The 27,500-nt window shown below is 39.8% G+C and overlaps 1 protein-coding gene across 1 annotated transcript in view; it reads left to right on the forward strand.

The window, feature by feature from the left end:
• csmd3b (CUB and Sushi multiple domains 3b) overlaps positions 1-27,500 on the forward strand; it is a 289,126-nt gene that overhangs the window by 83,781 nt on the left and 177,845 nt on the right. Inside the window, exon 5 of the mRNA XM_028596859.1 lies at position 27,500. This exon is cut by the window's right edge and continues 207 nt beyond it. Coding sequence (XP_028452660.1) covers position 27,500 — 1 coding nt within the window. The remainder of the gene's footprint in view (positions 1-27,499) is intronic.

The raw sequence follows: 27,500 nt of genomic DNA on the forward strand, positions 1-27,500 counted from the left end.
TAATGGTTCCCTGTGGATGTAAAGCTCTGCTGATCCAAGCAGCTGGAGACACAGACACACACACACACACACACACACACACACACTGTACCTGCCCAGGTAGAGTAAGATAACCAAGGACCATATGTTCCCACCACTTCAAAAAATTTGACACATTTAATACGGCATGTATGTCTCTCTCTCTGTCTGTCTGTCTCTCTCTGTCTGTCTCTCTCTCTCTCTCTCTGTCTCTGTCTCAGACACACACACACACACACACACACACATGCAGATCCATTTTGTCCAGGAAGCCATTAAGGGGACTTATTTCTGTAATATGTCCTTTAGTGTTAATATCCTAGAGTACAATTATTGAAACAACAAATGGTAGACTACTTAACTATCCAATCTGTGTATGCATAGTTCACTGTTAAATTATATAAAACTTAAAGTAATCAGTTTCCCATTGAAACTGTTTTGGCTGACACTGTTAACATATTGTTAATTTTAATAAAGATTAATTGAATGCCGTTATTTAAGTGTAGCTTTTTATGTTACTCTCAATCTGGGGTATGTTTGACGAAGGCTCATCTTTTATACAAGTGCCAGTAATTGATTTAGATTACTAATCCGTACACTAGTTTTTGGTTTGAAGTTGTACAATTTGCAAACTGCTCTGGCATTAACATGCTGAAAATCAAAAGGATCAGTCGTGACATATTTTAGCATTAATGCCAACTTCTTGTTGAAATGTAGGGAATCAAATAATTGTGACAAAAACTGACTGAATTTTATGAAACAGTACTTATTTCCATAGTTGTTGATTTATGGCTACCAGAAAAACCCTACATGTAGAATATATAGAAATATAAAGACCCTGGTCAGGTTAGCAAATGTTTTTTTATGTGGCAGGGAGGTTGATATATCATTGTTATTTATTACATAACAGTGCATCATTTGAAATGATATTCAAAACACTGTGTTCACAGTAATGAAACTCTCTCTCCACACCTCTCTGTCTCCCCCTCTCTCTCAGATCAATGTACCAGTCTTGTAGTGACACTTGAAGTACTCTTATCTCCTCTCTGCAGACCTGCTCAATTCTTGCTACCTCTCTCCTCCCCTCCACTTCTCTCTCCCCTTTTTCCCCTTACTGTCTTGTCCTCTCTTCTTCCTGGCTCTGCACATACTGTATCTCTCCCCTCCTCTCCTCTGCCCTCATTACATTGATGCTGATGATGGGTGCTGTCTAAACTTGGGATAACAATGACATATGAGGTTGCTGTTGTAGCTCATCTGCAAGCACTCTGCACTGCTAACGTTTTCACAATGAGACTGATACGATTACACTCTTCCCCTTGCTTTCAGTCCCCTTTCTCTCTTTCGGTTTCATCTCTTGCACACAAATGTGTCATTTTGTGTAAAAACCCTTCGCTCTGTAACCTTCAATGTTTTCCTTGTTTGTATTTGTCGTAAAACTCTACATAATTCGTTATATGCAGAGTAGCTTCCATGACCTCAAGGCTGGTGCTGTAATGGTCTAAACTGCTTCTCAATAGGGTAACAGAATAGCATTGCATTGTAGCTTATGGTGTCATTGCCATTTAAATGCCAATTTAAAGTCTGCCCACAGCCACTTCTCCCTTCTGTATATTCAGTCAAAGCATTAGAGACAACTTTCCATGCAAAAAAATGGTGAAGGGAGAGTAGAGAGAAAACCAATCATATTTCTTTTTCATGAGCTTAATGTGACAAGATATCGATTCTTTTAGTAATCGAGTATTCTACCGATTATTCCATCGATTAATCGAGTAATCGGATAAGAAATACTTTTGCTTTATAGTAAACAAAAAAATGATTGCCAAATTGCATACAATAACAGGGATAGATGCTAATATTTTTAAATGTTAATCTTTTTCACCCCCTTCCCCTTCTTGCCTCTGGCTCTTTGCACTGGATATGCCAAAGAGCTGTTCACTAACCTGAGGGTAAATATGACGGTACAAAGCTTACAGCAGGTCCATTCAACTATACTGTTCTGGGGGACACATTTTCAGAAGGCTGATACACAGTGAGGAGAAAGGAGAAAGAATAAAGAATGCAGACATCACCGGCATGATGACGTCATTCACGTGCATATTAAGTAGCCATGAGGAGGTTAACCGCTCCAGGAGGGAGGGGCTGGTTAGTCTCCGGCAGCAGCTAAGTTTCCTAGAAAGTTTGTTAGACTACAAACCGACAGATTTCATTTTAGCTTGTATGTAAAACATTGCTGTTTGCAGAGTAGCATGCTGTAGTTGTGTAAAACTGGGTGCGGTGGACAAGAGCAGCTGACGTTAATGTTACCTCGTGTCGGGCTCGTTCCGTGGAATGGAGGAGTAGACTGGATGTTTTCTACTGAGATGATGTAGCAGCATGTTTGTAGCTTTAAATGATCCGTCTCTTCTCTTAGCCCCTCACTATTTTCGCTGTCTTCCTTCATTTGTAATCCGCGCCTTCGGTCTTGTGTCCACAGAAACGTGTCAGCCCGTTGTGCAACAGTAATAATAATTTGTGCGGAAACGCAGTGAGCGGTACAACGTTAGTTACATTGATTAAACAAAGCTTTGAGGCAAAGAATTTAGCATTGAGGATTTTTTGTAATAAAATTATTCGAGTTACTCGAGGAATCGTTTCAGCCCTAGATATTTTAAAGTTTTAAAGTTTAAGTTTTTAATATTTAAGTGGTATTTGAGACTCAACTACTCTTGTGGTAACTCAATTCACATCGACAGTAGGCTACATGCAAATAACTTTAGTCTTGTAGAGAGAACCATCTAGAAGGGCTTTGAAACTTAACTTGCCATTCAAAAGACCCTTTTATTTATCCATTTCTGCTAGCCCTCCAACTCCTGTTCATGGATGTATTACTGGTATAAGACCTGTAAGACCCGCTCCACCCGTGCATTAATGTACCCAGACATTGGATCGCCAGGCTGACAAACACGAAAGTTCTGCAGCTTCAACACAGCCGATGGTATTAAAAAGATTTCACTAAGACACTATTTATTATACAACATATTCATTTATTTATTACGGTTGTAAGCATCACTGCTGCATACTTTACACAGCGTCAGCGTTTGGCAGGTTTATGGTTATTTATTTAAACATACATCACCACAGATGCTGGTACAGCAGTAGCACACCTGTGGTGTGGTTGTAAAAGCATTCACATCTCAAGCAAACTCATGTCAATGTTTCAAAAGGTACAGAGTAGTTGATATGTCTGGATATATTAGTCGGTGATATGATATTGCATGCAATGATTTTGTATTACCACACTGGAGAACCATCATCTACCTTGAGAATGATTAAGTATGCCTTTGCACTTCCTCGCTTTATAAATAAAACAATACTGTGTAGAGCCAACATGTGAGGTCTATCACTAGCCACAACAATAATAATGTATGTAAGTGTAGTACCTTCTGCCATTTACAATTTAGTTAATTGTATTGGTCTAACTCACAATGTACAAAATAACAGAAAAAACCTTAAAATAATACCACAAACTAGTGTATTAGATATTGCTACTGAGATTGACATATCTAAGTTACAATTAATACATGTTGGACAATTAGTAAGGAATGAGCAATATGGCTAAATTCCTTCAAAACTACACATTTGAACTAACTTCATTGTGAAATTTGTCATTGTGAATATAGCTGTGAAAAAAGGATTTTGGTCAAATTCCAAGTAAGTACTGTAGTCTCAGTGTCCCTGTACCTCTTGTGTCTGTGTGTCTTTGTGTGACAGCCCCCACTCCTGTAGCGGTACCTACATTGAGCTATCCACGTCCTGAATAAAATCTGTGTTGTCCTTTGTTGTGTTGTACACAGCCTGCAATCTTGGCAAATTGAATACACTATGACACATGACAAGGCAATAACATTACAATATACCAGTTTCACAGACACATTACTTTTTGATAAGAATGCTAGTGTTACCTGCAGTAGCAGTCAACCTGAGGCAGGTCACAATACCACTGTAGCGTTAGCAACTAACTGTCACCAGAGCACACTTGCCTGTAACACCTACTAGTTAATGGCAGTGATTGAATAATTAGTCTGTTTCATTTGCAAGCACATACAGTATAGCATTGTTGAAAATTCTGGATTTCTGTGGATGATCCTGACCCTGCAAGTGAGGTCCTCAGGACTTATTTATCGGCATTGTGGGGTAAAATATTTAATATACGCCATGCATTTATCTGTTGGTGCTATTGGTCCAGCCGTTTGCTGTGCTTTGTTGAAATAGTAGTGGAGATTTTTATCTCCCGGTGAACTGTTTCAAAATGAACCTATGACAAAAAAAAGGCACATTTGAATTTTAGACACCAAATAACAAGTTAGGTCTTAGTATTTATCAGCACTTTGAAGACATGACAACTTTGCAGCTGCTATCATTTGAATAGCGTGTCTCAGTTTGTCAGTTTCATATTTTTATCTCTTGTTTTGTTTCCTTCATTAAAATCTGTCAATAAAAAAAATATGTATTTTTATCTTTCAGTGTCAGTGAGTTCAGCAGAATGCAATTAAAAAAGAAGTTTCCTTTTCAAATTTAGGAAATCTTTTTTTAGTTGAATTATTATTGTTTTATTCCCAATCCCTGATTCATTCACAGTAGCCAGAATTTGGCGGCACTGAACGAGGTTTCTGTCAGTCAGCAGAAGGTTTGTGTCAGATGTACTTTAGTTAACTGCAATGTGATTGGTTTAAAAATGTGTTTACCATGATGGCATCTTTCCCTTATTAGTCTGCTGACACTGCAACACACGCTGACACACACACACACACACACACACACACACACACACACAAACAAATCCAGACACTCTCATATGAATGCATACACAGCCAGAGTACAAGACACACACACGCACACACACACACACACACACACACACACACACACACACACACACACACACACACACACACAGCATAGTGGCAGTGCTGTAGTCAGCAGGGGCTCATTTAGCATCTAAATGATTCAGGATGTTCACAATGTGTGTGTGTGTGTGTGTGTGTGTGTGTGTGTGTAGGCTTGTGGCCAACAGTGGATTTTAAGGACAACAGGTTTTCTCCTCTTTCCAATCCCGGCTGCCTCTCTTGCGGTATCAACTCCCTTCTCTTTACCCTGTCTCTAGCACTCCCAAAGGAACACTCTTAATCCAAACCTGATGTATTATATCTTAAACTTTGGAACAGTCAGGTGCTATTTTTGCATTTGATACAAATTTTGACAACTCACAAGCAACATTGTCAACACCCAACCTACAGTATGTCCTGGGACATTTAGTAGTAGTGATGTATGTAAGAAAAAACAAGAAGGCCCACCCTGACACCCCTTAGTTATAGAAACTGCCATCTTTACCACCACACAAACGTCAGCAAAGTCTGGCCCCTCCACATTATCTATTGAAGTGGTCAGTAAGTTTGCTTTGTGGTGGCACCAACGTTTGCCTTGTTGTTACAATGCACAGCTAGCCTGACAAGCCAGACCCACATCAAGATGTAGAGTCTGGGAACTCACCATTGACGGAGCTCAATCCGAGGGGCGGGATAAAAGGTTGTCTTTCAAATTCCCTCTGCACGCAATAGGATAGCTCTACAACCAGGCAGAGCAACGAAGAAGGTAGCAGAGCTAGTTGATAGATTAAACTTTTGCCGTATCCGGTCGGCAAAACTCCGAACACATCTTCCTTTTTTAAGAATGATTTCAGTGCCGTTCTATTCTCAAAGAAAAGCTTAACTCCAAGTCTTCCAGAAGACCGCTGTTCCCAGCAGCAGCCATAAGCCCGCCCACCAACTCTATACACGATGTGATTGGCCTGACCAGAGTTTGGTTTTTCCAGCTTGCAAGTCAACGGAGAGTGCCTAGACCCCCCTGGCTGCAAATTAAATTTGCTCCCGCTACAATGCGTCTAGATTTCTAGGCTAATGTACAGCCACAGTGCCTGCACTCTCCAACAGTTCATTGCATACAGTGCATCTCATTTTATTCAGTAAGCCCCTCACGGTGCTCTTGATCAGTGGAGTGTTGGTCGCATCCTTAATTTGCTCTTCTGCTGCAGCTGCACTGTTTGTTATAATGGTCAAACACACATGGCTATTGTTATTTGAAAGTTGCATTCATGCATAATCTGCTTCCTAATGCATGCCTTGTTGCTATTCTCTTCCCTGCCGTTGGCACAGACAAAAAGAGTGTCTGTAATTGTATTTCTGTATTTAAGTAAATGTCTACATCATCTGTTTTGAGTATGTTTATGTCTATTTATGTGTAACCTGTGTATATGTACTTCATTGTTGGCCGAAATTAAAGATTGAAGATTAGTCATGGCTGCTTAGACACACATGGCTGTTCTGACAACCGAAACAGTCTTTTTCAAAGACAATAGGACAATATTCATGCCTGCCATGATAACACAAAAAGGCTGCTTTATATACAGACAAATTCTGTAATTACATCACACAGTGAAAGATTTGTTAAAGCCATTCAGTTTGTTAAAGATTTAAAGTCCAGATATTTTTGCAGACACCATTATTAATAATAGTAGTGTATGTGTAGTACTTGTAGTAGTTGTTTTCCATATTATTGAATAACGTGAATTGAAGTTAGTATGACTACCATTTCAGTCAGGGAGAAGTGTTAACATTGTTTAACACATCATCAAATGTGTGAATATTAGGCAGTATATATGAGTGAAATGCTACAGGAGTTATGTGTTGTCTAGTTAAGTTTCATGCCCCCTGGGTCCTGAAGCAATTTATTGTTTCATATCATAAATTTATAGTGTAGATGTCAGCAGATCATACATGTGTCACTTGTGAACATGTGAAGTGGAACATATTTTGCTGTCAGACAGACATGCAAGTACTGACAAGTGTAATGTCAAACATTCACTTGTTAAAGTACTCATAATATGCTAATTTTCATGTTCATAATTGTATTTAGAGGTTGTACCAGAATAGGTTTACATGGTTACATTTTCAAAAAACACCATATTTTTTTGTACTGCACATTGCTGCAGCTCCTCTTTTCACCCTGTGTGTTGAGCTCTCTGTTTTAGCTACAGAGTGAGGCATCCCACTATTCCATCTTTGTTGGGAGTCCCACATGTGCAGTAGCTAGGTAAGCACTGCTAGCCATTCAGAAGTAGAGTATGAGGGCTGCCATGCTAGCAGCTAGGCGAGTGTATAACGTGTGTTACAAAGTGATGCACGTTCGTCACGGAAGTAAAGGCTGGACTACAATAGAGCTGTTTGGATCAGTTTGTGAACAGTGTTTTCTGTTGGAGATGGTCAGTACCTTTGGGGAGGAGTTTGGGCTTTTTCACTTTGTAAACCTATAACGTGCACAAAAAGATACATAACACAATAAAGGAAAGGGGAAAAGCCAAAAAGCATAATATGAGCACTTTAAGACGTGAAAGATGGATATACCTTACATTTATGTCTGTTTGCTGAAATTACACACACGCTTCAATACGCAGTTGTGTGTGTGTGTGTGTGTGTGTGTGTGTGTGTGTGTGTGACTGTATATGTGTTATAGATCCAGTAGAGAAAATGTTACCATGGGAACAGAACCACCTCCACTACCTAGCAACATGTAGAGTTCTGGATCTGTTGACCCGACTCCCTCTTCCTTTATCTCTCTTTCTGTCACTCCCCCTTGCTCTGTTTCTCTTCTTTGCTCTCTTTTCCCCCTGTCTCTTGATACTTTGACAGGTTAATGCTCAGCTAGCGTGTCTGGCTCACACACACACACACACACACACACACACACACACACACACACACACACACACACACACACACACACACACACAGCCTGAGGTGGTGTGTAACAGGGGATTTCAAGGGGGACAGCAGGATAGATAGTTTAATCTGAGAGAGGGAGGGAAGGTGAGAAAACAAAAGGAAGAGGGAGATACAGAGAGATAGAGAGAGAGAGCGGAAGAGAGACAGGGGGTGGAGGTTATGGACAGGACATTTATGTGAGAAACAGAGAGGAAAGAGGAAAACGTTATCACTCTTGAACTCCAAAGAGAAAGAAAGAGAGAGCAAGTGAGTTGTGGATTCAGTTTGATTTTTAAATTTTTGATTTCGTAAACATTTTATTTAGAGTACATCACAACACAACAATACAGCAGGGCTCAGAGCAGAGTTAATTCAGAATACTACCAGTTGTAATGCTGTCATGTTATTCTTTTGGGCCCCTAGGTGCCAGTGAGGTGATACCTAAAGCACTCTGCGGTTAGGTGTGGTTTTGAGTCCATGCAAGCTTAAAGGAGAGATAACTTCAGGTTTCAAATTATGTAGCTGCTGTTTAGGTAGTGATTAAGTCCCCATAGATCAACCTGAAGATGTTGGCTGTGTTTGTTTCAGGCTCCCCCTTGTGGTAAAGGGTCCTTTTGCACCAACCTGCTGTATGACAGTTTATGATGGATATGGCCATGCCCAAGTTGAATGTCTGTGTGTGACAGTGTGTGTGCAGAAAGTTGCGTGTAATCTCAGAGCTGTAGGAGTATGATGGTAAATACCCTCAACAACATAGTTTCTGTGTATGTGTGTCTGTCTTATCTGTGTGTATGTGTGCGTGGCTGCATGTGTGCATCATTTTGTGTGCATGTGCACGCATGCAGGCGTGTTCATCTGTATTTGTCTGTTCAGATGTGGGTGTATAGGCTTATCCCAAGTTCCCTTGGGACAGTGCTGATTGACAGCTCTATCCCTGGTTGTCATGGTGATGATGATGGATATGTTTTGGGTTACCACAGAGACCGCTGTTTAGGCGTTCTATCTGCATGCATAATATAGTTTTAGCATAAAGAGATTCTGTAGCTGACAGAGAGATAGAGAAAAGGAGACACTGTAAGGACGAGAAACATCTTTACTGGCTGACTTTGCTACATGTATTTAGGCTCTAAACATTATGCATTACCTGAAGATCACGCATTAAATGGGATACAACAGTGGTTGGCCGAGATGAAGCCTACATGCAGAGAGAGAGATGACAGATAGGCAGACAGTCAGAGAGACAGGTAGGCAGGTGTTTAAAACCGTGCACGTCCTCTGGTAAAGATGAAAGAGTCGGTACTGTGGAATTATAGAATTTTAACTATCCACCACCTGTTGTACTGAATTTTTAACACCCTTCATCTGCAGAGTCATCCAAAAGTTCTACTTTTTACAATGAAAGCATAGGAAAAGATCCTACCCCCAGTGGATTCAGAGACTTGAGATGAGTTGGAATGTAGTTTCCAAAAAAATGTTCCAAGCAGTTCTCAGGGCTACTCTTTTGATGACTTACTCACCAACATAACTTTTCCCTTTTTTTTGAATTAATGGAGTACGGGGGAGAGGGGTTTAAGTTTTGGTTCCATGTTTGCCACAGTTTTGATTACATACAGGTTGCAATGCCCACTACAGTATCACTTATACAGTATCTACAAATTGTACATATGGGGCCTTTAAATGTGTTTAATAATGTTTGCCACTATAAGCAACCAGCACTAGTGAGGTGGTCAACGTTGACATGTTGCATTGTCTTAAACAATGGAGGAGATAGTTTGCTTGCTGTGGTTACCTTCCACCGCTGAAATAGATGAAATGCCACTCTACACCATACTGACATAAAATTGGTCATTCATATTCATTGTTATGCACCAATAACAGCATAATAGCTAACACATACATATACACCCCTGCACATGCATGATTTGCTTGTTTAGTGTGGCTTTAGGACAGCCGTTTAGTTAAACTAGGCATGTTTGCATTTTCCATGCTATTTGTAGAAAAACATATGCAAACATGCATACACATATACTGTATAAATATAGTATAATTACTGAAATAGACATGTATGTGTGGATAATGTTCTCTCTTTTACAAAACAATTTGCAAATGTATGCACCTGCACATAGACACACAGTTACATCTGTGTGACACTTGGATATATCCACACAGATGCACACACAGCACACGCATACCCCATTGGGTGCTGGTGTGTGTATATCAGTAGTCAAAATGCATGGCTGGCTCATTCACAATGTAGCAGGCAATCAGGCTGTTCACCTATGCATGACTTGGGAGATACACACCCTTTATCACCCGCACATTATTTGACATACAAATACAACTAGCTGTGTTAATAAAACAAAAACACTATCACACATAATCACAATTACACTTGCGGGTCACAGAAATGCCATTTAGTGCACACAAACACAGATACACATGATAGTCCATGTTATGGAACGGCACATTGTATCAAAGCAATACTCACATGCACACAAATACAATAGTCCCATGTAAATGCATACAATCAGGCTAAATCAAACAATAAGGAAACATTTTCATGAGCATGAAAAATTGGTTGAGTGCTCAGGCTTCAATGCAGTTTGTGTCAGGCCAGTAGTCCTATTTAGTCTCCATTTATTTATTCTCTCCCCTAATCTTTTAACATGCAATATCAAATGCATTGCCTAACTCACTGATTCCCAACCTTTTTGGCTTTTGATTCCTTGTGACCCTTCATCATTTTTGCTCAGATTGTTTGATTTGAGTAATATTTTAAGCCTATAGAGGAAAAACTATCCAGCAATTTGAAAGAACTCAAAAACAACAAATATTTGAAAAAAGTATGACAAAAATAAACAATTTTCAGAAACAAATAACAAATCAGTAATTACTCAATTTTCTGTCCTTTCCCGTTAACCACGTCATGACCTTTCAAATTTATCTTGATCCTGATCCCCACCGTCAGAGTATCAGTAGCGTAAATGGCCTTGTATACTCCAATACAGACACAGATGCAGACATCAACAGTTGACGCAGCACATACATCTCCATGTAGTTCTCCCCAATAGACATAGGCAGATCACTTCATTTACATCCTGTGTACTCTTTATTAACCGGACGTGTTTGTCTCTAAAGTTGCCAGCTGTAGTTGATGACATGCAGTGAATTGTGCTAATGCGAGTGTGCCCTTTAAGTCATGTGATAGTTAACAATCAATTCTGTACATGGATAAGTGGTATAGCCAAATCCATATGTTTACACAGGTTATACACTTACTAACTTAAATCCATACCTCCTTTGTAGTGTCGTCACCACCTGGGATCTTTTGCAAACCTTACCGAAAGGTAAGATAATGTTGCCATGGATTGAGAAATGTGGCAGTTTATTCACTGAGACAGGCCCAGTTCTAGAATGCCTTGAGTGGGGGAGCAGTAAGAGATGTTGGTTGGTCACCAACGACCTGTGTTAAATCACAGGTTTTCCTTGCTGAGAATGGGCCTTTTGGGGGGGACGCATTTAGTCAAGTCAAGTCAATTTATTTATAGAGCATATTTTAGGCTGAAGAAAGTGCTGTACAAAGTTATATTATGTTAAAAAAACAAAGGAAGACAATAAAAATATAGACACAATGAACATCAGACAAAAAAACACACTTCTATACAAATGTCCCTAAACTAAATCATACACCAAAGAATAAAAATGTGTTTTAAGACGAGACTTAAAGATGTCAGCAGTAGAGGAGGACCTAATATGAATGGGAAGTTAGATCCAGAGTCTCGGGGCCACAACGGAGAAGGCACAATCACCCTTTGTTTTCATCCGAGACTGGAGGAAGGAACTGATTAGACGATCTTAGGTTCCTGGAGGAGTGATGTAGGGTAAGGAGATTAGCAATATATACCGAGGACAGACCCAGATCCGCTTCGCTGCCACCTTCGACCTGCAGTCAGAGCTTCAGCGGGAGGCAGTAGCGGCTCCTCCTCCGGCCAGGAGCAGAGCTTCACCTTAATAATCCCTTTTCTTTCGGCAATTAAGTTTTTCAATTATTAAATCTTTGCCTGGTGAACACTATATATCTCTCATTAGATGCGCCAAATTTGCGAAAGGGGAAACAGAAACATGAAACTAGCTTTGTACTGTAGATAGAGTACTCCAGCCCCGGTCTCCCACTATACTTGCTCAGGTTTACGTGCATGCAGTCTGGCCAATCTTTAGGGAAAACCTACTGATCAGAGAAGTGTCACGGCTCTCTTGTTGTGTCTCCATGTTTATTAGGGGAAATCAGATATTAGTGAAACATATTATTTCCATGTGGTATTTTTTTATAATTGGTTAAACTGACATGGACAAAATAAAATATTTGTTTTTTAAATTTGGAGTGAAGGGAGGATACTGGTGTTAGTGGGGCAGGCAGCATTTAGGGGGGCCCAACCTGGAACGGGGCCGGCACTGAGATGTAAAATGTTGTGGAATGTTGACAGAAACCACCGATATAAAACAATGTCATAACACTTACAATACGTTTTATATCTATGAATATACGTGCCAGGGTAAGACATAGGTTGCGTCCGAAATTCCCGACCAACAAGCTATTACCATAAACATGCTATTTTTAAAATGTCTGAAACCTTAGTATGAAACCAAGAGGGCAAATCACGTGCGATGCAACCGGCAAGGAGGCTCTCAGGAAGTGTCGTGGTAATTACAGCTCAGTGCATCCGAAAAGCTACATACTACTGTTTATTCACACAAAAGTATGTTAAAAAGTCTGTTAACAATAGTATACATATCGAGTATTGAGTGCATATTATGCAATTTGGAATGCAGCAATACAGGATGATAGCTCTACACTGTTGGAACGTGTACAACAGTGTATAAAGATTATGCACTGTTAAGATCGTTTAAGATTGTTAACTATATATAATATTGGATTGGGTTGTCCAGTGTCCAGTTTTTTGGGTTTGAAAACTTAAATCTCCTCAGGCGATGCATGTTTTAAACACAGAAAGACACGATGTGAATAAGATATTAGAAGCGTGTTGCATTGCATTTCTCCCAGAGGAGCACTTAAGCCTCATGAATAATTCAAACACACACTAACTCACAGACACATGCTCAGGCAGGGCATATGTGCACACACACACACACACACGCACGCACGCACGCACGCACGCACGCACACACACACACACACACACACACACACACACCTTAATACAAGGCAGTTCCTGTATCGATCTCTGAGCATTTAAAACTGCCTGAAATGGACCTTTCCTACAAGAGGGTGAAGTGAAAAAAGAGATAAGGAATGAGCAGAAGAGGATGTAAAGCAGATAGACAAAGACAGCGGGATATGTTTTGGCAGTGTTATGCGTGCAATTCAGTTGAGCAACTACATTGAATAAGAACATAATTTATGGTCAGAAAAATGAGAAGGTAAGGAGTGGAGGAAAACAAAACCTTGAAAAATGATGGAAAATAGGAAACAATGTGCTTCAGGCAGCAGTAGAAAGAAAGTTTTCATCACTTTGTTCTCTCTCCTTCTATTAAACATCCAACAGAGGTAGAATGAGACAAAACCACAAGCGATGAGCAGTTCAAAATACCCACCCTGTCTGGGTATCAGCTTGACACACACGCGCATGGGCAGATAGACAATTTCACACACACAACTCTTGGTTTTTCCATTATGCACGCTCCTTTCTGTTTCTGTAAAATTATTGTTGCAATTCATATGAAATCTTGTATTCAACTGTGTCGGTTCACTAAAAAAAACAGACTAAATTATATAATTATTCCCAAACCTAAGACCTAACAGAAAACTAACTCCTCAGCAAAGTAATGTAGTATGTCCTCAGTTTGGAGGATGTCTTTTAGCTCTTCTCTATCCTTGATCACCTTCCTCACACACACACACATACATCATTACACTCAAATCTTTTTATTTCTCTGTGTGAAATTCTCAACTTTAAATCGTTCTATCCTTCGATCTTTCTTTCTCCTACCCTGTCTCTGTCTGCATCACAGTTTTGTCTATCCTGCATCTCTCTACCTCTGTCTTTGGTATATTCATATTTCTTTATCTCACCATTGTTCTCGCTAATCCTCTCAATCGTTGTCTTGATCCATCTCTATCCAATATTCATCCATCTTCCTTTCCATGTCTTTCTTTCCATCTCTTTCTCCTTTCCCCCACGCTACTGTTGTGCCTTCTAATTGGTTTTCCTTCTTTCTAGCCAGCCAGTTCTTCATTAAATCATCTGTCATCATCTTGGTTTGGTATGTCATCTGTCTTTTCCAACATCTCTCTCTCTCTCTCTCACACCCTCCTTCTCTCTCAGTCCCTCTATCTTACTCTTTCTCTCTCTCTCACATCTTTATCAGTAGTAATCAGAATTTTATGACAGCTGGATGATAGATACCACTTCTCATACTGTAACTTAATGCATCTGTAAAGATGGGTCTGTCCTGAAAAAGCCATAGTTACTGTTAACGCTGTTGAAATATGGGGATAGATGGGAACATTGCTACTATCTAACTTCATCTATGTAGCCATTCATTAGAGGCAGTTCTTGAATGTCTCTCTTTATGTGTTCCTCTCGTTTTCAAAATTACTTTATTGACGTCATTGCCAATGTATTTTATGAAACACTCACATACTGTAGTACGTGAACAGCAAGGCATTTAATTCTTTTGAATATTCAAATTACAAAATGGACATCAGAAAAAACCTAGATACCATTTTGTGTGTCTGTTATTTTCACTCTCTTTCTCACAGGTCAGATTGAAGTGTATTTAGGATGCTCTTCAAAAGGAGATGCATGATATTGCTTTAAAAAGCGACAAAAAAACCTAAATACAGATAAAAACAAAGACCGAGTAATCACAGGAGCATCACAAACATCTCTTTGCTCTTCTGTCGGTCTTATTCTGTTACTTTATATTTTCACCAATAAAACACTAATTGAATTAGAGTCTCAAAGTCATAATAGATATTGCACTTTCCCCTCCTCTCTCTGTTCCTTGTCTCTTCTTTCTATCTCAGTCTTTCTTGATCTCTTCTGATCAGTTTGTGTCCCTTCTCCTTCTGTTTCTCCTCTTCCTGTTTTGTTTTGTATCATTTCTCTTTCTTGCTCTTTCTCTTTCTTGCACAACATTTTCTGAAATAGTGGTCAGAGAGATATTTTTGTCAGCTATACAGATCAATAGTCTACAGTCTATAAATCTTGGATTTTTTTTAAAATGCTAGTGCTGACGTCTTGTTTATTGCTTGTCGACATTTTTTAGAAAATACATCAAGTAAATGTACAATTTAGCATTGATGTGAAGTGTTGAAGACAAGACTAGATATAAATACTGACACTGTTGTGCTGTCTCTTGCAGCATAACTTGTTACTTCCTGTATTGATTTGCATTTACATGCCCAAGTGATGATTACGGAAAGTGAACATTGGAAGGAGTGATGTAGTTTGGTGGTGGTTTGTACATGTGATCAGCTTGCTGACTTGTTCTTATTGATATTGATCTGATGTCTACATATAGAGTAGCATCTGACTTCCTGGTTGCGGTTGATCAGTCAGGACGTATTGCTTTTGCCTGTACAGACGATAGATGGTCTGTCAGAAACTATTTGGGAGTGGCCAATTTAATTTTGTCTCAAAAGCATTTTTGAGAGACTCTCATTACTAGAGACAGTTGGCATTTTGCTATCAAATTCTTTGTGACAGTCCCTTATTATTGAGACGATACTTGGTGACAGTAATCTACTAATTCTCTTTTTTAACTGACATCACTTTTCCCATTGTCATCTTTATTTATTGTTTTCACAATTAATGTCTCTCTTTTTGTACATCTCTCTAAAACAACAATTGTCTTACATACCTTTATTATTTAGACACAATGCAAGTTGAAGGTACACTGTGGATTTTTCTTGTAAACAAACGTGTTCACATTCAGTGTTTCTCGCCATAGCTTTGTGTATGTCTTTGAGGCCTAACATAAATGCTGATCGCATTTCCTCCAAAATTTGCAAAGCCAATTTTCTAAATACTTTGAAATAAGGTTGCTCCGATCAGGTTTTGTGGGGCTGATCGATCACTAATCACTGGGGACTTATTAAAGCCTTCTATTTATTGTATAGCATTATGTATTTATTGAATTATTCTTCCAACAACATTGTGTATTAAAAAATTAAGACATCGGAAAGATTGACAATATTTATTGGCAGGCAACATTTGCGACCTATTTCACTCTCTGAAAGAACGAACGAATATCAGTCAATGGCGATCGGTGGCCGATCGATCAGAGCACCCTTACTTTGAAACCTGTTGTCTACGTCGTTTAGAAATCTTTTCCCGTGCCGTTGCATTGCTACATTCTACATTCCTTGGCACATTACGGCCAACAAAGATTGGCTCATTGATGTATTATCTGTTTGACTAGTTGCTGACTAATAACATCCAATCACATTCATACAAGTGTACAAGGCCGCCTTTTGTAAATGTCAGTTCTCACTATAACTTTGTTGCCAGCACTGCTGGCTTCCACCACCCCAAACCCCGCCTTATGTGATTTAAGGTTTGGTATTGTTGTCTTGCTAAGTTCAAATGTCCATGTATGTTTTCAACTATGTTTGATTCTGTACCATTATGTGTTGGGGGATTTGTTGGTCAAGTCCTGAAGTGTCTTTGACTGGAGTAAACAATTGCGTTATCACCCTCTGCTGTCGGCAGGATCATTAATCATTGTGTTGTGTTATACTGACAGGTGTTTTTAATATTTTGTCCAACCCATTTATATCAGTGAGGTTGGCCAAATAATAGGAACACCTCTCCAGTTTTAGCTAGGTGTAACTAATAAACTGGGGACTGGGTCAGGCCGCACAGGAGAGGGAAGGACTGAGAAGGAAAGAAGAGCAAAAGACACAATAGTGGAATGTATTTCGTCAGGGTTGTGATGCGTTAAACTTAACTTAAGATGTCACAGATGACATTTAACTCTCACCGACACCCAGGGTCTCTGTCTCACATTGTATTTTCCACCTACAAGAATAAAAGCACATACACAAAATCAGGGACCGACACATGCATGCATGCACACACACACACACACACACACACACTGTCAAACGTGTGCATAAAACAGACTCACATTCAGACACACCCACTCTGAGAGCATGAAAGAGAGGAGCACAGGGAGGATGAACGAATGAGAGCTATGAAATACTATAAATCACAACTTTAGGAGCTTGTCGTAACGGTTGATAATTTAGAAACCCTGTTTAATGACCAAGTGAGAAAACAGGGACACTAGACTCATCTATATAAATACTGCTGTGGAGTCAGACAGCGAGAGAGATGGAGTTTTTTTTTTTTTTTCCATTCATCTCCTTTTTTGTTTACTCTCAACATGCTATATGTTTGTCCATTTTTGTTGCATTTCCTTTTGATTTGTCATTTAGTTTAACATGTCTTACCTCCTTCTGCACTCTCTCTCTAACTGCATGTTTAAAAGTAATTCTCACTTTCTTTCTGTTGGGACAAGAGAGTGGTTCAGTGGCTGGAGCTACCACTCTAAAGCCACAGGAACTGCGTTGCGGAAGTGCCCCTGAGCAGAGCAACAAACTGGGGTGGACTATATGACAGCATCCCTGGAGCTGGTAGGGATGCTGTCATATAGTCCACCCTGTCATCTGACAAGGCAAGCAAACAGAATTTTTCCAGTAGGATAAACAGAGTATCGCCTTAACAGTATTACCATTGTTGTTGCCGTTACTTAAAAAGACTATTCTGCAATAGCCAAGGTATTATATATTATGTCACCTTCTGACATAAGTTAAGGGGGGGTCAGTAGTGGGGGTCAGATGGTATCAATAATGGGAAGAGAAGAATCACAGTATAACGAGAATCAAATAATTTCTCACTATACCTGTCAGGGTCATATGGCTACTGTGACAAAAATAAACATGCTAGCGATATTTCTATCAATCACTGCCTTTTCTCTTCATGTCTTCTTCTAGTGATCTACCATTAAATTGCTCTTCTGCCCTAATTGGTCTAAATGTTGGGCTGTTAGTTGAGTGGCAGACAGCATCTGTTCTTTGATTTGTGGACAGATGGTGGGAGGAGCTGAAGGTCAGCATGAATTGTGTGTGTGTGTGTGTGTGTGTGTGTGTGTGTGTGTGTGTGTGTGTGTGTGTGTGTGTGTGTGTGTGTGTGTGTGTGTGTGTGTGTGTGTGTGTGTGTGTGTGTGTGTGTGTGAGTGAACGCTATGACTGTTTGTCTAAAATGTAATGCTGGCAAGCAGAAGAGAGCAACCAATATGTTTCTAACAAGGTTTAAAGGATTGATAGAAAAATATGTTAGCGAGGGAAGAAGACTAATAGGAACGGTACATACAAAGGACTGACTTTGTAGTTGCTCAAACACAGTTACAAGGGCAGTTACACCGATGAGTCATTATAAGTTGAATGTGGGTATTTGTCTGCTTTAAATGTGGTCTGACAGTCATCGCTTTTATACATTTTCAAAGACAAATCTGGCAGCACACCTCCAAAGATACAAATCAGATTTACCTGAATACCTGAGGGTGCCTCCTACATCAGCAGACAGTGGTCACTAGTTGAAGCTCACAGACACTGACGTAGTAGTTGTCACACTGCCAGACCTTCCTCCACAGGGCTGCGGAGGAGGGTCTGGCTGGTCCACACAGCATTCTGTGATGGGAGAAAAACGTGCTTTGGTTTATTGGCATTTCTTTAAACCAATCACAATCATCTTGGGCAGCGCTAAGCGCCATCCACTGCAAAATAGCCTCGGCAATGAACTTGTTTCGGTGGAACGTGTACATTCAAAAGTTGTTTTAGTCGTGCAACAGAAGACGCAGATTGGAAAGATGTCTGGATTTACCCTGCAGACATCTGAGAAAAGGTTAACCATAGTTCTCATAAATTGACCGGAGTTTAAAATGCCAAAACAAAGTAAGCCCTAATAATCACTTATAATTACACTAAGGTATGTAGGCCCACAGTATTCAGCCTTTTATATGTGTAAAATATCAGAAATGAAAGCGAAACTAATCACACTTTCTGTCTGACTACATGACTATGTCCCAACACGGGAGTCCTGTGTGTGCGCTATATGCTATAATAATATCAGGAAAGTTTTTTTATGTGACTCATTTGAACAAAACACTAACGTTAAATTAGTTAAATTGAATTAGTTATAGGTTGGTGTGTGCCAACTTATAAATAGGATGTGCGCGGTCAAATTTCGTTTGACAAAATGTGATAATGTAATCATTTGCACCGTGATTATATTTACCATTTAGTTCACTTGCCAAAATAAAAATGCTAAAATTGATTACAATGTTTCAGCATTTGTTTCATGCCTTTTAGGTTTTACACTGCAAGTTTTACGCTGCTTACAACAGAACAGCATCAGATAGAACCAAATTGTGTTTTTTTTTTTTATGAAAACTGATTTATTTGCAGGAGTTGCTCATAGATACCTCAGAAATGTTGTGTTAACTGAACTGGACGACATAGCGCAAATGACTTGCCTATTACTGCATAGGGTGGCAGCTAAAATAGTACATTTTACTGTACACTGTTAAGAGTACACAAGTTTTGTGTGGGTTCAAGCTGTTAGATAAGCTATCTGGCTGTCTATAGTGTGTGCCGGCTGTGTGTGTGTCAACAGCGCTATAGAGAAGGAGAGGGATGATGCCTTAATGGCCCATCAGCGATAACAAAAGGATACAGACACTCTTGGGCATCGGATTTTGCGGTTATAGTACCCCCCTTGCAGTGCTGGTGTTAAAAGTAACAACTGAATTGAATCAACATCTCAGTGACCATCTAAACAAATTATCCATTCTGACCAACAGAAAGCTGGTAGTTATGATAGGAATGCAATAATACATTGGCACAGTCCAGGCGTGAAGAGATTAAAACCTGTACTTGTGAATATCATATATCATAATTTATTCCGTATCCAGATGGGTTTAAATTTGGCAACTAGAAGGATGCATTCAGCCCACATGTCTGCTGCGTGGTCGAGTAGCAGCCAAGGAATATGAGACGTTTTAAAAGACCAGATGGTGCAAACACTGTTCTCTAAATGCATCATTTTCCATACACACTGCTAAATTAACTCAAGAATAATTTCCTAAACAACTAGAGTAAGTCAGACGTCTTTCCTGGAAATTCTTATGGTAGATTTCTGTTTCATTTGTGCTTCAGTGAACTGCAGGCTGCCCTCAAAGAACAGTCCAAAATCCTGTAATCACAGTGCAGGACTGAAGCATCATCAAATGCAAATGGTGCTTCTACTTTTTGTTTAACCAAAAGAAATACAAACATATATCAATCAAATTGGGCAAATGGGCAGACTAATTCCATATGATTAAAACAGACCATTATACATTGAAAGCTAGAAGATCAGTAGTGAATATACAGTGCATGGTACTTCTCCCAAACAAAGGTGATGTTGGAAAGGAGATCAGGTTTGGAACAGAACAACATGCATGCCTCCCCCCCCAAAGAACAACCACAGCATCACCATCTTTTCAGCAAATACCCCAAAACTGCACATTTACGTTCAAGCAACAAAGCCCTTCAGTAGCCATAGACATTGTTACTCTTGTCCATCGAGAGGAGGAGGAAAGCGTGTTACAGTAAATAGTTAAAGAGTCACAAAGTCTGCAGAGGGAGGAGGTTGGGGTGGTTTATTTGGTTCAACAAGACCTTGGACTTTGACACTGTTCCTATTTCCTAAAGACAGTAAATGTTTTTTTAAGCATTACCATGGTCATTCTTAATGTAGTTATTTTAACCCAAACCAGATCTTTTCTTTATACCTACCTAAGTAATTTCTTGTCCCTAAACCTAACCAAACGTTAACCATGGCTGTATTAGATTAGAAAATGTGTTGAAACGGTTTTGGAATGGACTGACAAATAATGTTGTCCTGCCAGAAGGGGCGTCAGATCAGAAAAGGCTTATATGTGTCATTCTGAAGGGCATTTTACAAACCACATTTTTTGTCCTCCAATGGGAGGGCACATGTTACGGGCTCACGACCGTGGACACACAATTTCCCTCTACAAATATAGGTTGTATATGTAGCATTTCAGTGTAATTTCTTTGCAACCTGATCCTTAAAATAAGATTGTATGAGTCACAATCACATTTCTGCCTAACCCGTGTTTTTCTTTGCATCGCTTGTATGCACATTGTTGCTGGATTGCTTCCAAAAGCTTAGTTGCATTCTGCTCACAATGCCGCTAATGCCACTACCAGTTTTGCAGATCTGATGGAAATGGAAGTCTATAAGATCCTATTCTTATGTATCCAGAACTGTTTCTTAAAGTGCTCATATTATGCATTTTGGCTTTTTCCCTTTCCGTTATTGTGTTATATATCTTTTTGTGTGCATGTAATAGGTTTAAAAAGTGAAAAAGCCCAAAGTCCACCCCAAAGGGACTTACCATCTCCAACAGAAAACACTGTTCACAAACTGCTCCAAACAGCTCTATTGTAGTCCAGCCTTTACTTCCGTGACGAACATGCGTCACTTTGTAACACACGTTATAATGCTCCCCTAGCTGCTAGTGGGGCAGCCCTCATACTCTGCAACTGTGTGTGCAGTACAACAAATATATGGTGTTTTTTGAAAATTAACCCACATAAACCTATTCTGATATAACCTCTAAATACAATTATGAACCTGAAAATGAGCATAATATGAGCACTTTAAAGCATTGTGGCATGACTGGATGGTGAAAGTGACATTGAGACCACAGGTAAAATTGCATCCTCTGTGAAGTCAGGCAGCGCACAGTGCAGCTGCAGAGGAAGCTTGATGATTGCCCAGTACTCATCAGACCAGGAGGATATATATATTTTTTTTAAAAGTATGCTGGATCATTTGTGTACACATGTTTAACAGTCTTCCTCCTGTCTATTCATTCATTCATGGCAGGGGAACTGAGGTATTAAAGTGATGAGGGAGAAAGAGGCGTAGCTATATATATTCTGCTTTACAGCATATGGGGGCAAGAGGTTGATGGATGGATGGGTGGGTGGATGTAGATAAGCGAGCAGGAGGGATGGATGGATACAGCCTGAAGAGAGAGGAGAGGAGAGGATGATGTATATGGCCCATAATCCTTAGAGGCTGACAGCACACTGGGTCTTCTGTGATTGAAGTGTGTGTGTGTGTGTGTGTGTGTGTGTGTGTGTGTGTGTGTGTGTGTGTGTGTGTGTGTGTGTGTGTGTGTGTGTGTACGGATCTGATAGTGATCTGCCTATCAAAGTAATGCAGGAAAGGAATGGAATTATGTGACAAAGGAAACGAAGAGGGGGAAGAAGCTGTGAGTGGAAAAGAGAAGAGAAAAAGAGATGAGGCCAGAAAAGCCATTAAACATAAAATCAATCAACAGAAAGAGAGAAAGTGTGAGAGACGGAGAGTGAAATGCAGAGAGAGTAAGATCTTAAAGAAAGACACAGCAAGACGGAGAATGATAAAGAACAAATCCTCAGATGACTGCGATATTGATGACAGCACAGTGGGGAAGAGGGGATGAATGGATGAGAGAGGGGGAAGGCAGGATCAGGAGGCTAAGAACGAGTGATCAAAGCACCCTAGGCCATAAGAGAGAAGGAGCAAGGGAGGGTGAGATGGGGAGAGTTAGGAAGGGGGATTGACGAGGAAGAAGAGTGGGAGGGTGAGAGGCAAGGATGGATGAGAAAGAGAAACAGGAGCATGGATGGGAGAACAGAGGGAGGGAGGGAGGAGGATGAGGAGAAAGAGAGTACAGTAAAGGAGGAGATGTGCTGTTTTACTGTAAAAATAATCTTGATGCAGAAATGGGAAGAGGAGGGGTGTAGTGAGCAGAGACCACTAGGGAAGCATAGAGAAGTGGTGCTACAACAACAGCGAGAGAGAGAGAGAGAGAGAGAGAGAGAGAGAGAGAGAGAGAGAGAGAGAGAGAGAGAGACAGGGATGGAAAGGCAAAAAAGAGCAACACTAACTCACTGATGTGATGAGAAATGAAGGCAACATGGTCAACACTTCCTCTCTCGTTCCCTCTCTCTTCCTCTCGCACACATACAGAGTCACACTCAGACTAACATATAGCACCCTCCTCCACACACACTTTCCCTCCTCCTGTGGGTCAGCATGCTGGGGCATGAGCATCATGTTGTGAGTTCAGCCTCTCCAGGTTGCCATCTAAAATAAAAGCAGAAAACAGAACACAGCAGAACAGTGCAGCCAGATAGCAGAACCCTCACATATCTATAGATTTGACCCTTATGCACATGTATCTTCTGGCTTTTTACATATCTTATGTGTAATATATGTTGTATGTATATATGTATGTTGTATAATATATGTATGGTGTATTACTTCAGAAATTACCAAAAAATATAATGAAATAAGGCCTCTGTTTTGGGCTTTTTTTTTCTTCCTACAGAGTCCCCAATGCAAATCAGAACAAAGTGACATGGTATTTGTCACTGTGGGTGTTAATTCTTTAGTGGAATCTGAAGTACCAGTCTCACACCACATTTTAGTTAAGGTTAATATCAGTTTTCTAACTTTAAGAACACACCCAAAGTGCTGCGTAGGAGGGTCTGGCTGGTCCACATAGCATTCCGGGATGGGAGAAAAACATGCTCTGGTTTATTGGCATTTCTTTAAACCAATCATAATTGTCTTGGGCGGCGCTGCACGGAGTAACAGCGCCTCTGTAAAATAGCCTCGGGAAAGAACTTGTTTTGGTGGAACATGTGTACATTCAAGACTCAGATTGGACAGATAGTCTATCTAGTCAGATCGGAGGAGCAGTTAACCATAGTCCTCATAAAGCCAACAGAGTTCAAAATTCCAACACAAAAAAAACAAGGTAATGGACATCCGGCCGAAATGACGGAATTTCCGGTGGCACCTGAACTATCCTGGAAGTGGGATGTCGTGGATATAGACTACTCATCTTGTAATTATTTTAAAAACAGTAACATTCATTTGTCTAATTTCAAGCATTCTCCACGTATGCATTGTGTCTTCAGTGACCTCAGTGCTCATCAGTTGTCAGCCACAGATTAATTTAAATGCTTATTGGATTTAAATATGTCTGCTATAAACTGATCAGGCTTGTATATAATGAAATTCCATTCTCCAAGTCAGTTCAAATAGTGTAGTATTCCAAAATGAAAATATATTTTATTGAATACACTATGCTTAAAAGCAAGCCCACGGTATGTTTGAATGACAACTGAAAAATTACGAAAGGAAACATTGACACATGACCTGCTTTGAATTGTAAGATTGTTTTAAGAGGGACATATTCATTTCATTTTATACTGTGTAAAAAAGGGAAGGGATGAGACCAGAAAATGAGGTAGACACAGTCATATTTAACACTGTCACACAGATGTCCCATCAGATGTCATGATTGATGGAGCAGGAGCAAGCGGTATCCAAAATTAGCAGGTGCAGCATGGAAAGCTGACTGGTTCCATGTCATGTCTGATGCACGCACATTTAACAGAAGGTAATCAGTGTTAGCTGTAGGTATGTGGACTTCTCACACTCCCCCTGAGATCGCTCAACAAATGTCACTTTTTATTAGAGCAGCTGCTCCTGAAGCGGTCTCTACACAGCCCTGCCGTTACTAGATGACACACAACAGAATTAGAGTGGATCCTAATTGCATCATGTGTCACCTAAAATTATCACATGGAGTCCTTACATGGCTTTTGGGTTTCCTCCAGATCTACATCAGTATTCAAGTCGGCTTATTTCAAAAGTAATGATAAAAAGTTCTTTTATGCTTTAGGTCACAGTAATGGATTTTGAGTGACACAAAGCCAGAGCACATCTTGACTGAAAGCCCTTGATGCTACAACATCATAATGTCACCAAAAAGTTCACCAAAAAGGTCCACTGCACATAAGAGCACTGGTCACTTGTTTAGTAATCATTTTTTTTATTTCAAATTAAATTCCTCTTCTTTAATAAGAGCCATGCATCACTACACCTTGAGGCCTCACCACCGGTGTCTGTCAAGTGTCACTGGCTCATCAAGCTCGAGGGATGGAAGGTGTGTGCGTGTGTGTGTGTGTGTGTGTGTGTGTGTGTGTGTGTGTGTGTGTGTGTGTGTGTGTGTGTGTGTGTGTGTGTGTGTGTGTGTGTGTGTGTGTGTGTGTGGGCGCGTTTCCACCACCAGTGCAGACTTCCTGTTGTCATGATAAACCTGTGACAGCTGTCATCCTGCAAGCAGCTCACTCACCTCACACACACACACACACACACACACACACACACACACACACACACACAGACTGCATCATTGCTCTCCTGCAAATGTGATGGGGTCTCAGCAGGGTTTGGTGTAGGGTCATTTACACAAATCTCCTTAATTGTCTAGCTGTGGAATGAATGTCAGTCTGAATAACTGAATGGTCTGTCTGTCAGTGCCTGCCTGTCGGTCTGTCTGTCGGACTGACTCAGTGGCTGATATTAATCTATCGGAATGAAGGAATTGTTAATCAATAAATATTGCATTTCTCTACTTCATTACACATCAGCACCTGTAATTTGGGACAATGCATGTCATGTCACCAGCTTGTGTCAACATTTTTACAAGACAAACAAATGAAAAGCATGTTTTGTTCCTAACTTCACGCTCTGATCTATCTTTATCCTAACATTAATTTCAATCCACTTATTTTGTTTCATCCTGTTTCTTGTTTCCTATCTGATACAGTTTGTACCAACCCTTTGCCTATTTCAATCTGGTTCTATATTATTATTATTTCTTTACTCTAGTTATGTTTGTCTTTGTTTGATCCTATCTATTTACGTTCCCCTGTTATCCTCTGTGTATTTCCTGTCTCTACTCAGTGCACACTGTTCCATCCAATTTCTATTATCTTTTCTAATATGTTTCTATTCATTTCTATTGGTTATCGTCTGTTGCTCAATGTGAGTCTTGGACCACAGTTATGCTCTTTACCCCTCCTGTGGGCTGTGGGTGGAGCCTGGCTGGTCCCTACCTTATCTCTGTCATCTGTACATGCATTCCCCAAGGCAGCACTGCCTGGGTGAGCCTAAAGGATATGCATGTATACCTGACAGCACCTGTCTACACTCTTATAAAGGATGTGTCTTTTTCAGCTTATCAGTGAGTGCAGTTTAAGGACAACACACATCTGGTGTTCCTCTGTCTTCTCTAAATGCTGATGATATCAACATGTGATGTGTTGCAGTGTAATATAAGTCACGTGTCATTCCAAATTGCACTCACTGGTGGGTAGAAAATACATATCTGCTGTAAGAGTGTGTTACATACAGTATTGCCTCTTTAATGTATAACTTTAAATTATACAGGTATAATTTATACCATGTTTACAGTTGGACTTGTACGCTCTCTGAGAAAAAGGTTCAACATTGTATCTTTTATCACTGGGTCAGTAAATCCTTGGCTGGGCTCGATTTGCTTTGACAATTGATGATTTACAGACATCCCCTTTTTTAAAAGGATACATTTCAAAAGATTGGGTATAAAAACAATATACTCGCACTGTGTTTTGAGAAAGCTAAATGAGCACAGCCCTCTTCAATATCTTGAAATGCAACCAATGTCCCAGTGACACAAAAAGGTCCAATGTAGTATGTTTTTTTCTCTGTGAGTGTATCCGTATAAATTATGTGTATAATTTATGCCGTGTGCACAGCGCAATCCATGTGTCTTTATCTGTTACACAGTAATCAGTACTACTATCAATTATGAATAATACTATCAATTAGATGTGATCAACAATTTCTAAAAAAAGATTTGGCAAACCTATCATCACATTTGGTCTATATGTTTTTTGAAACTAATTCAGGACTAATTGATACACTGACACTTAACCAGCCAATTTGAATCTAAAGTTCCTTGGTGGTGATTGGAGGAGATGAGAGCGGAGATCTGTGATTGGAGAAAAGGACAATTTACCTTGTTATTGGAGGAGAGGACAGCAACTCTGAGTGAGACAGGAATTGCAGCCTAATCTCTAAACCCCACCGCTGATTCTAACTGGCTAAAAAAATCAAACCGCATAATTCTCCAAAATCTACTGGCTTAATGGTAGAGAATTGATAATCCATAAAATAAGGACTGTTTGTATATTACCATGCATATGCGATTTTTCATATCTACTTCATATCTGAAGTGTGATGTAAGAGCGCCATATATTTACAATAGTGTTTGCTAATATGACTTGACAGTTTGTGTCATGAGAAAGTCATTCATTTATAACATTCAAGCCGCAAAATAACATTAGGAGTTGAGAGCAAAGAGTGTACCTGTAATATACTAAAATTAAAGTAAGAAAAATCCCCTCCATAGAGGGAGAGACGTGGGGAGTTGAGCTGGCTGACCTGTAGTCTACTTGAGATGTTGATAAATAATGCTAAGTCTACTGAGAATTTGATCTTAATTGCTAATTTGGTTATAATCTTGAACCAATACATTTGGTAATTGACCTGGCCCATCTTATATAGCTGTGATAATCAAAAAAATCTATCCAAAAAGCAAGAAATTTAATTTAAAAAAAAAAGTCCGCCCCTCAGTCCCTCCTCCTCTCCCTAACCCAGGTTTTCTATTTGTCACTCTGATTTGATTGACAGC

The sequence above is a fragment of the Perca flavescens genome, chromosome 14, assembly GCF_004354835.1.
Source record: "Perca flavescens isolate YP-PL-M2 chromosome 14, PFLA_1.0, whole genome shotgun sequence".
NCBI lineage: Eukaryota > Metazoa > Chordata > Actinopteri > Perciformes > Percidae > Perca > Perca flavescens.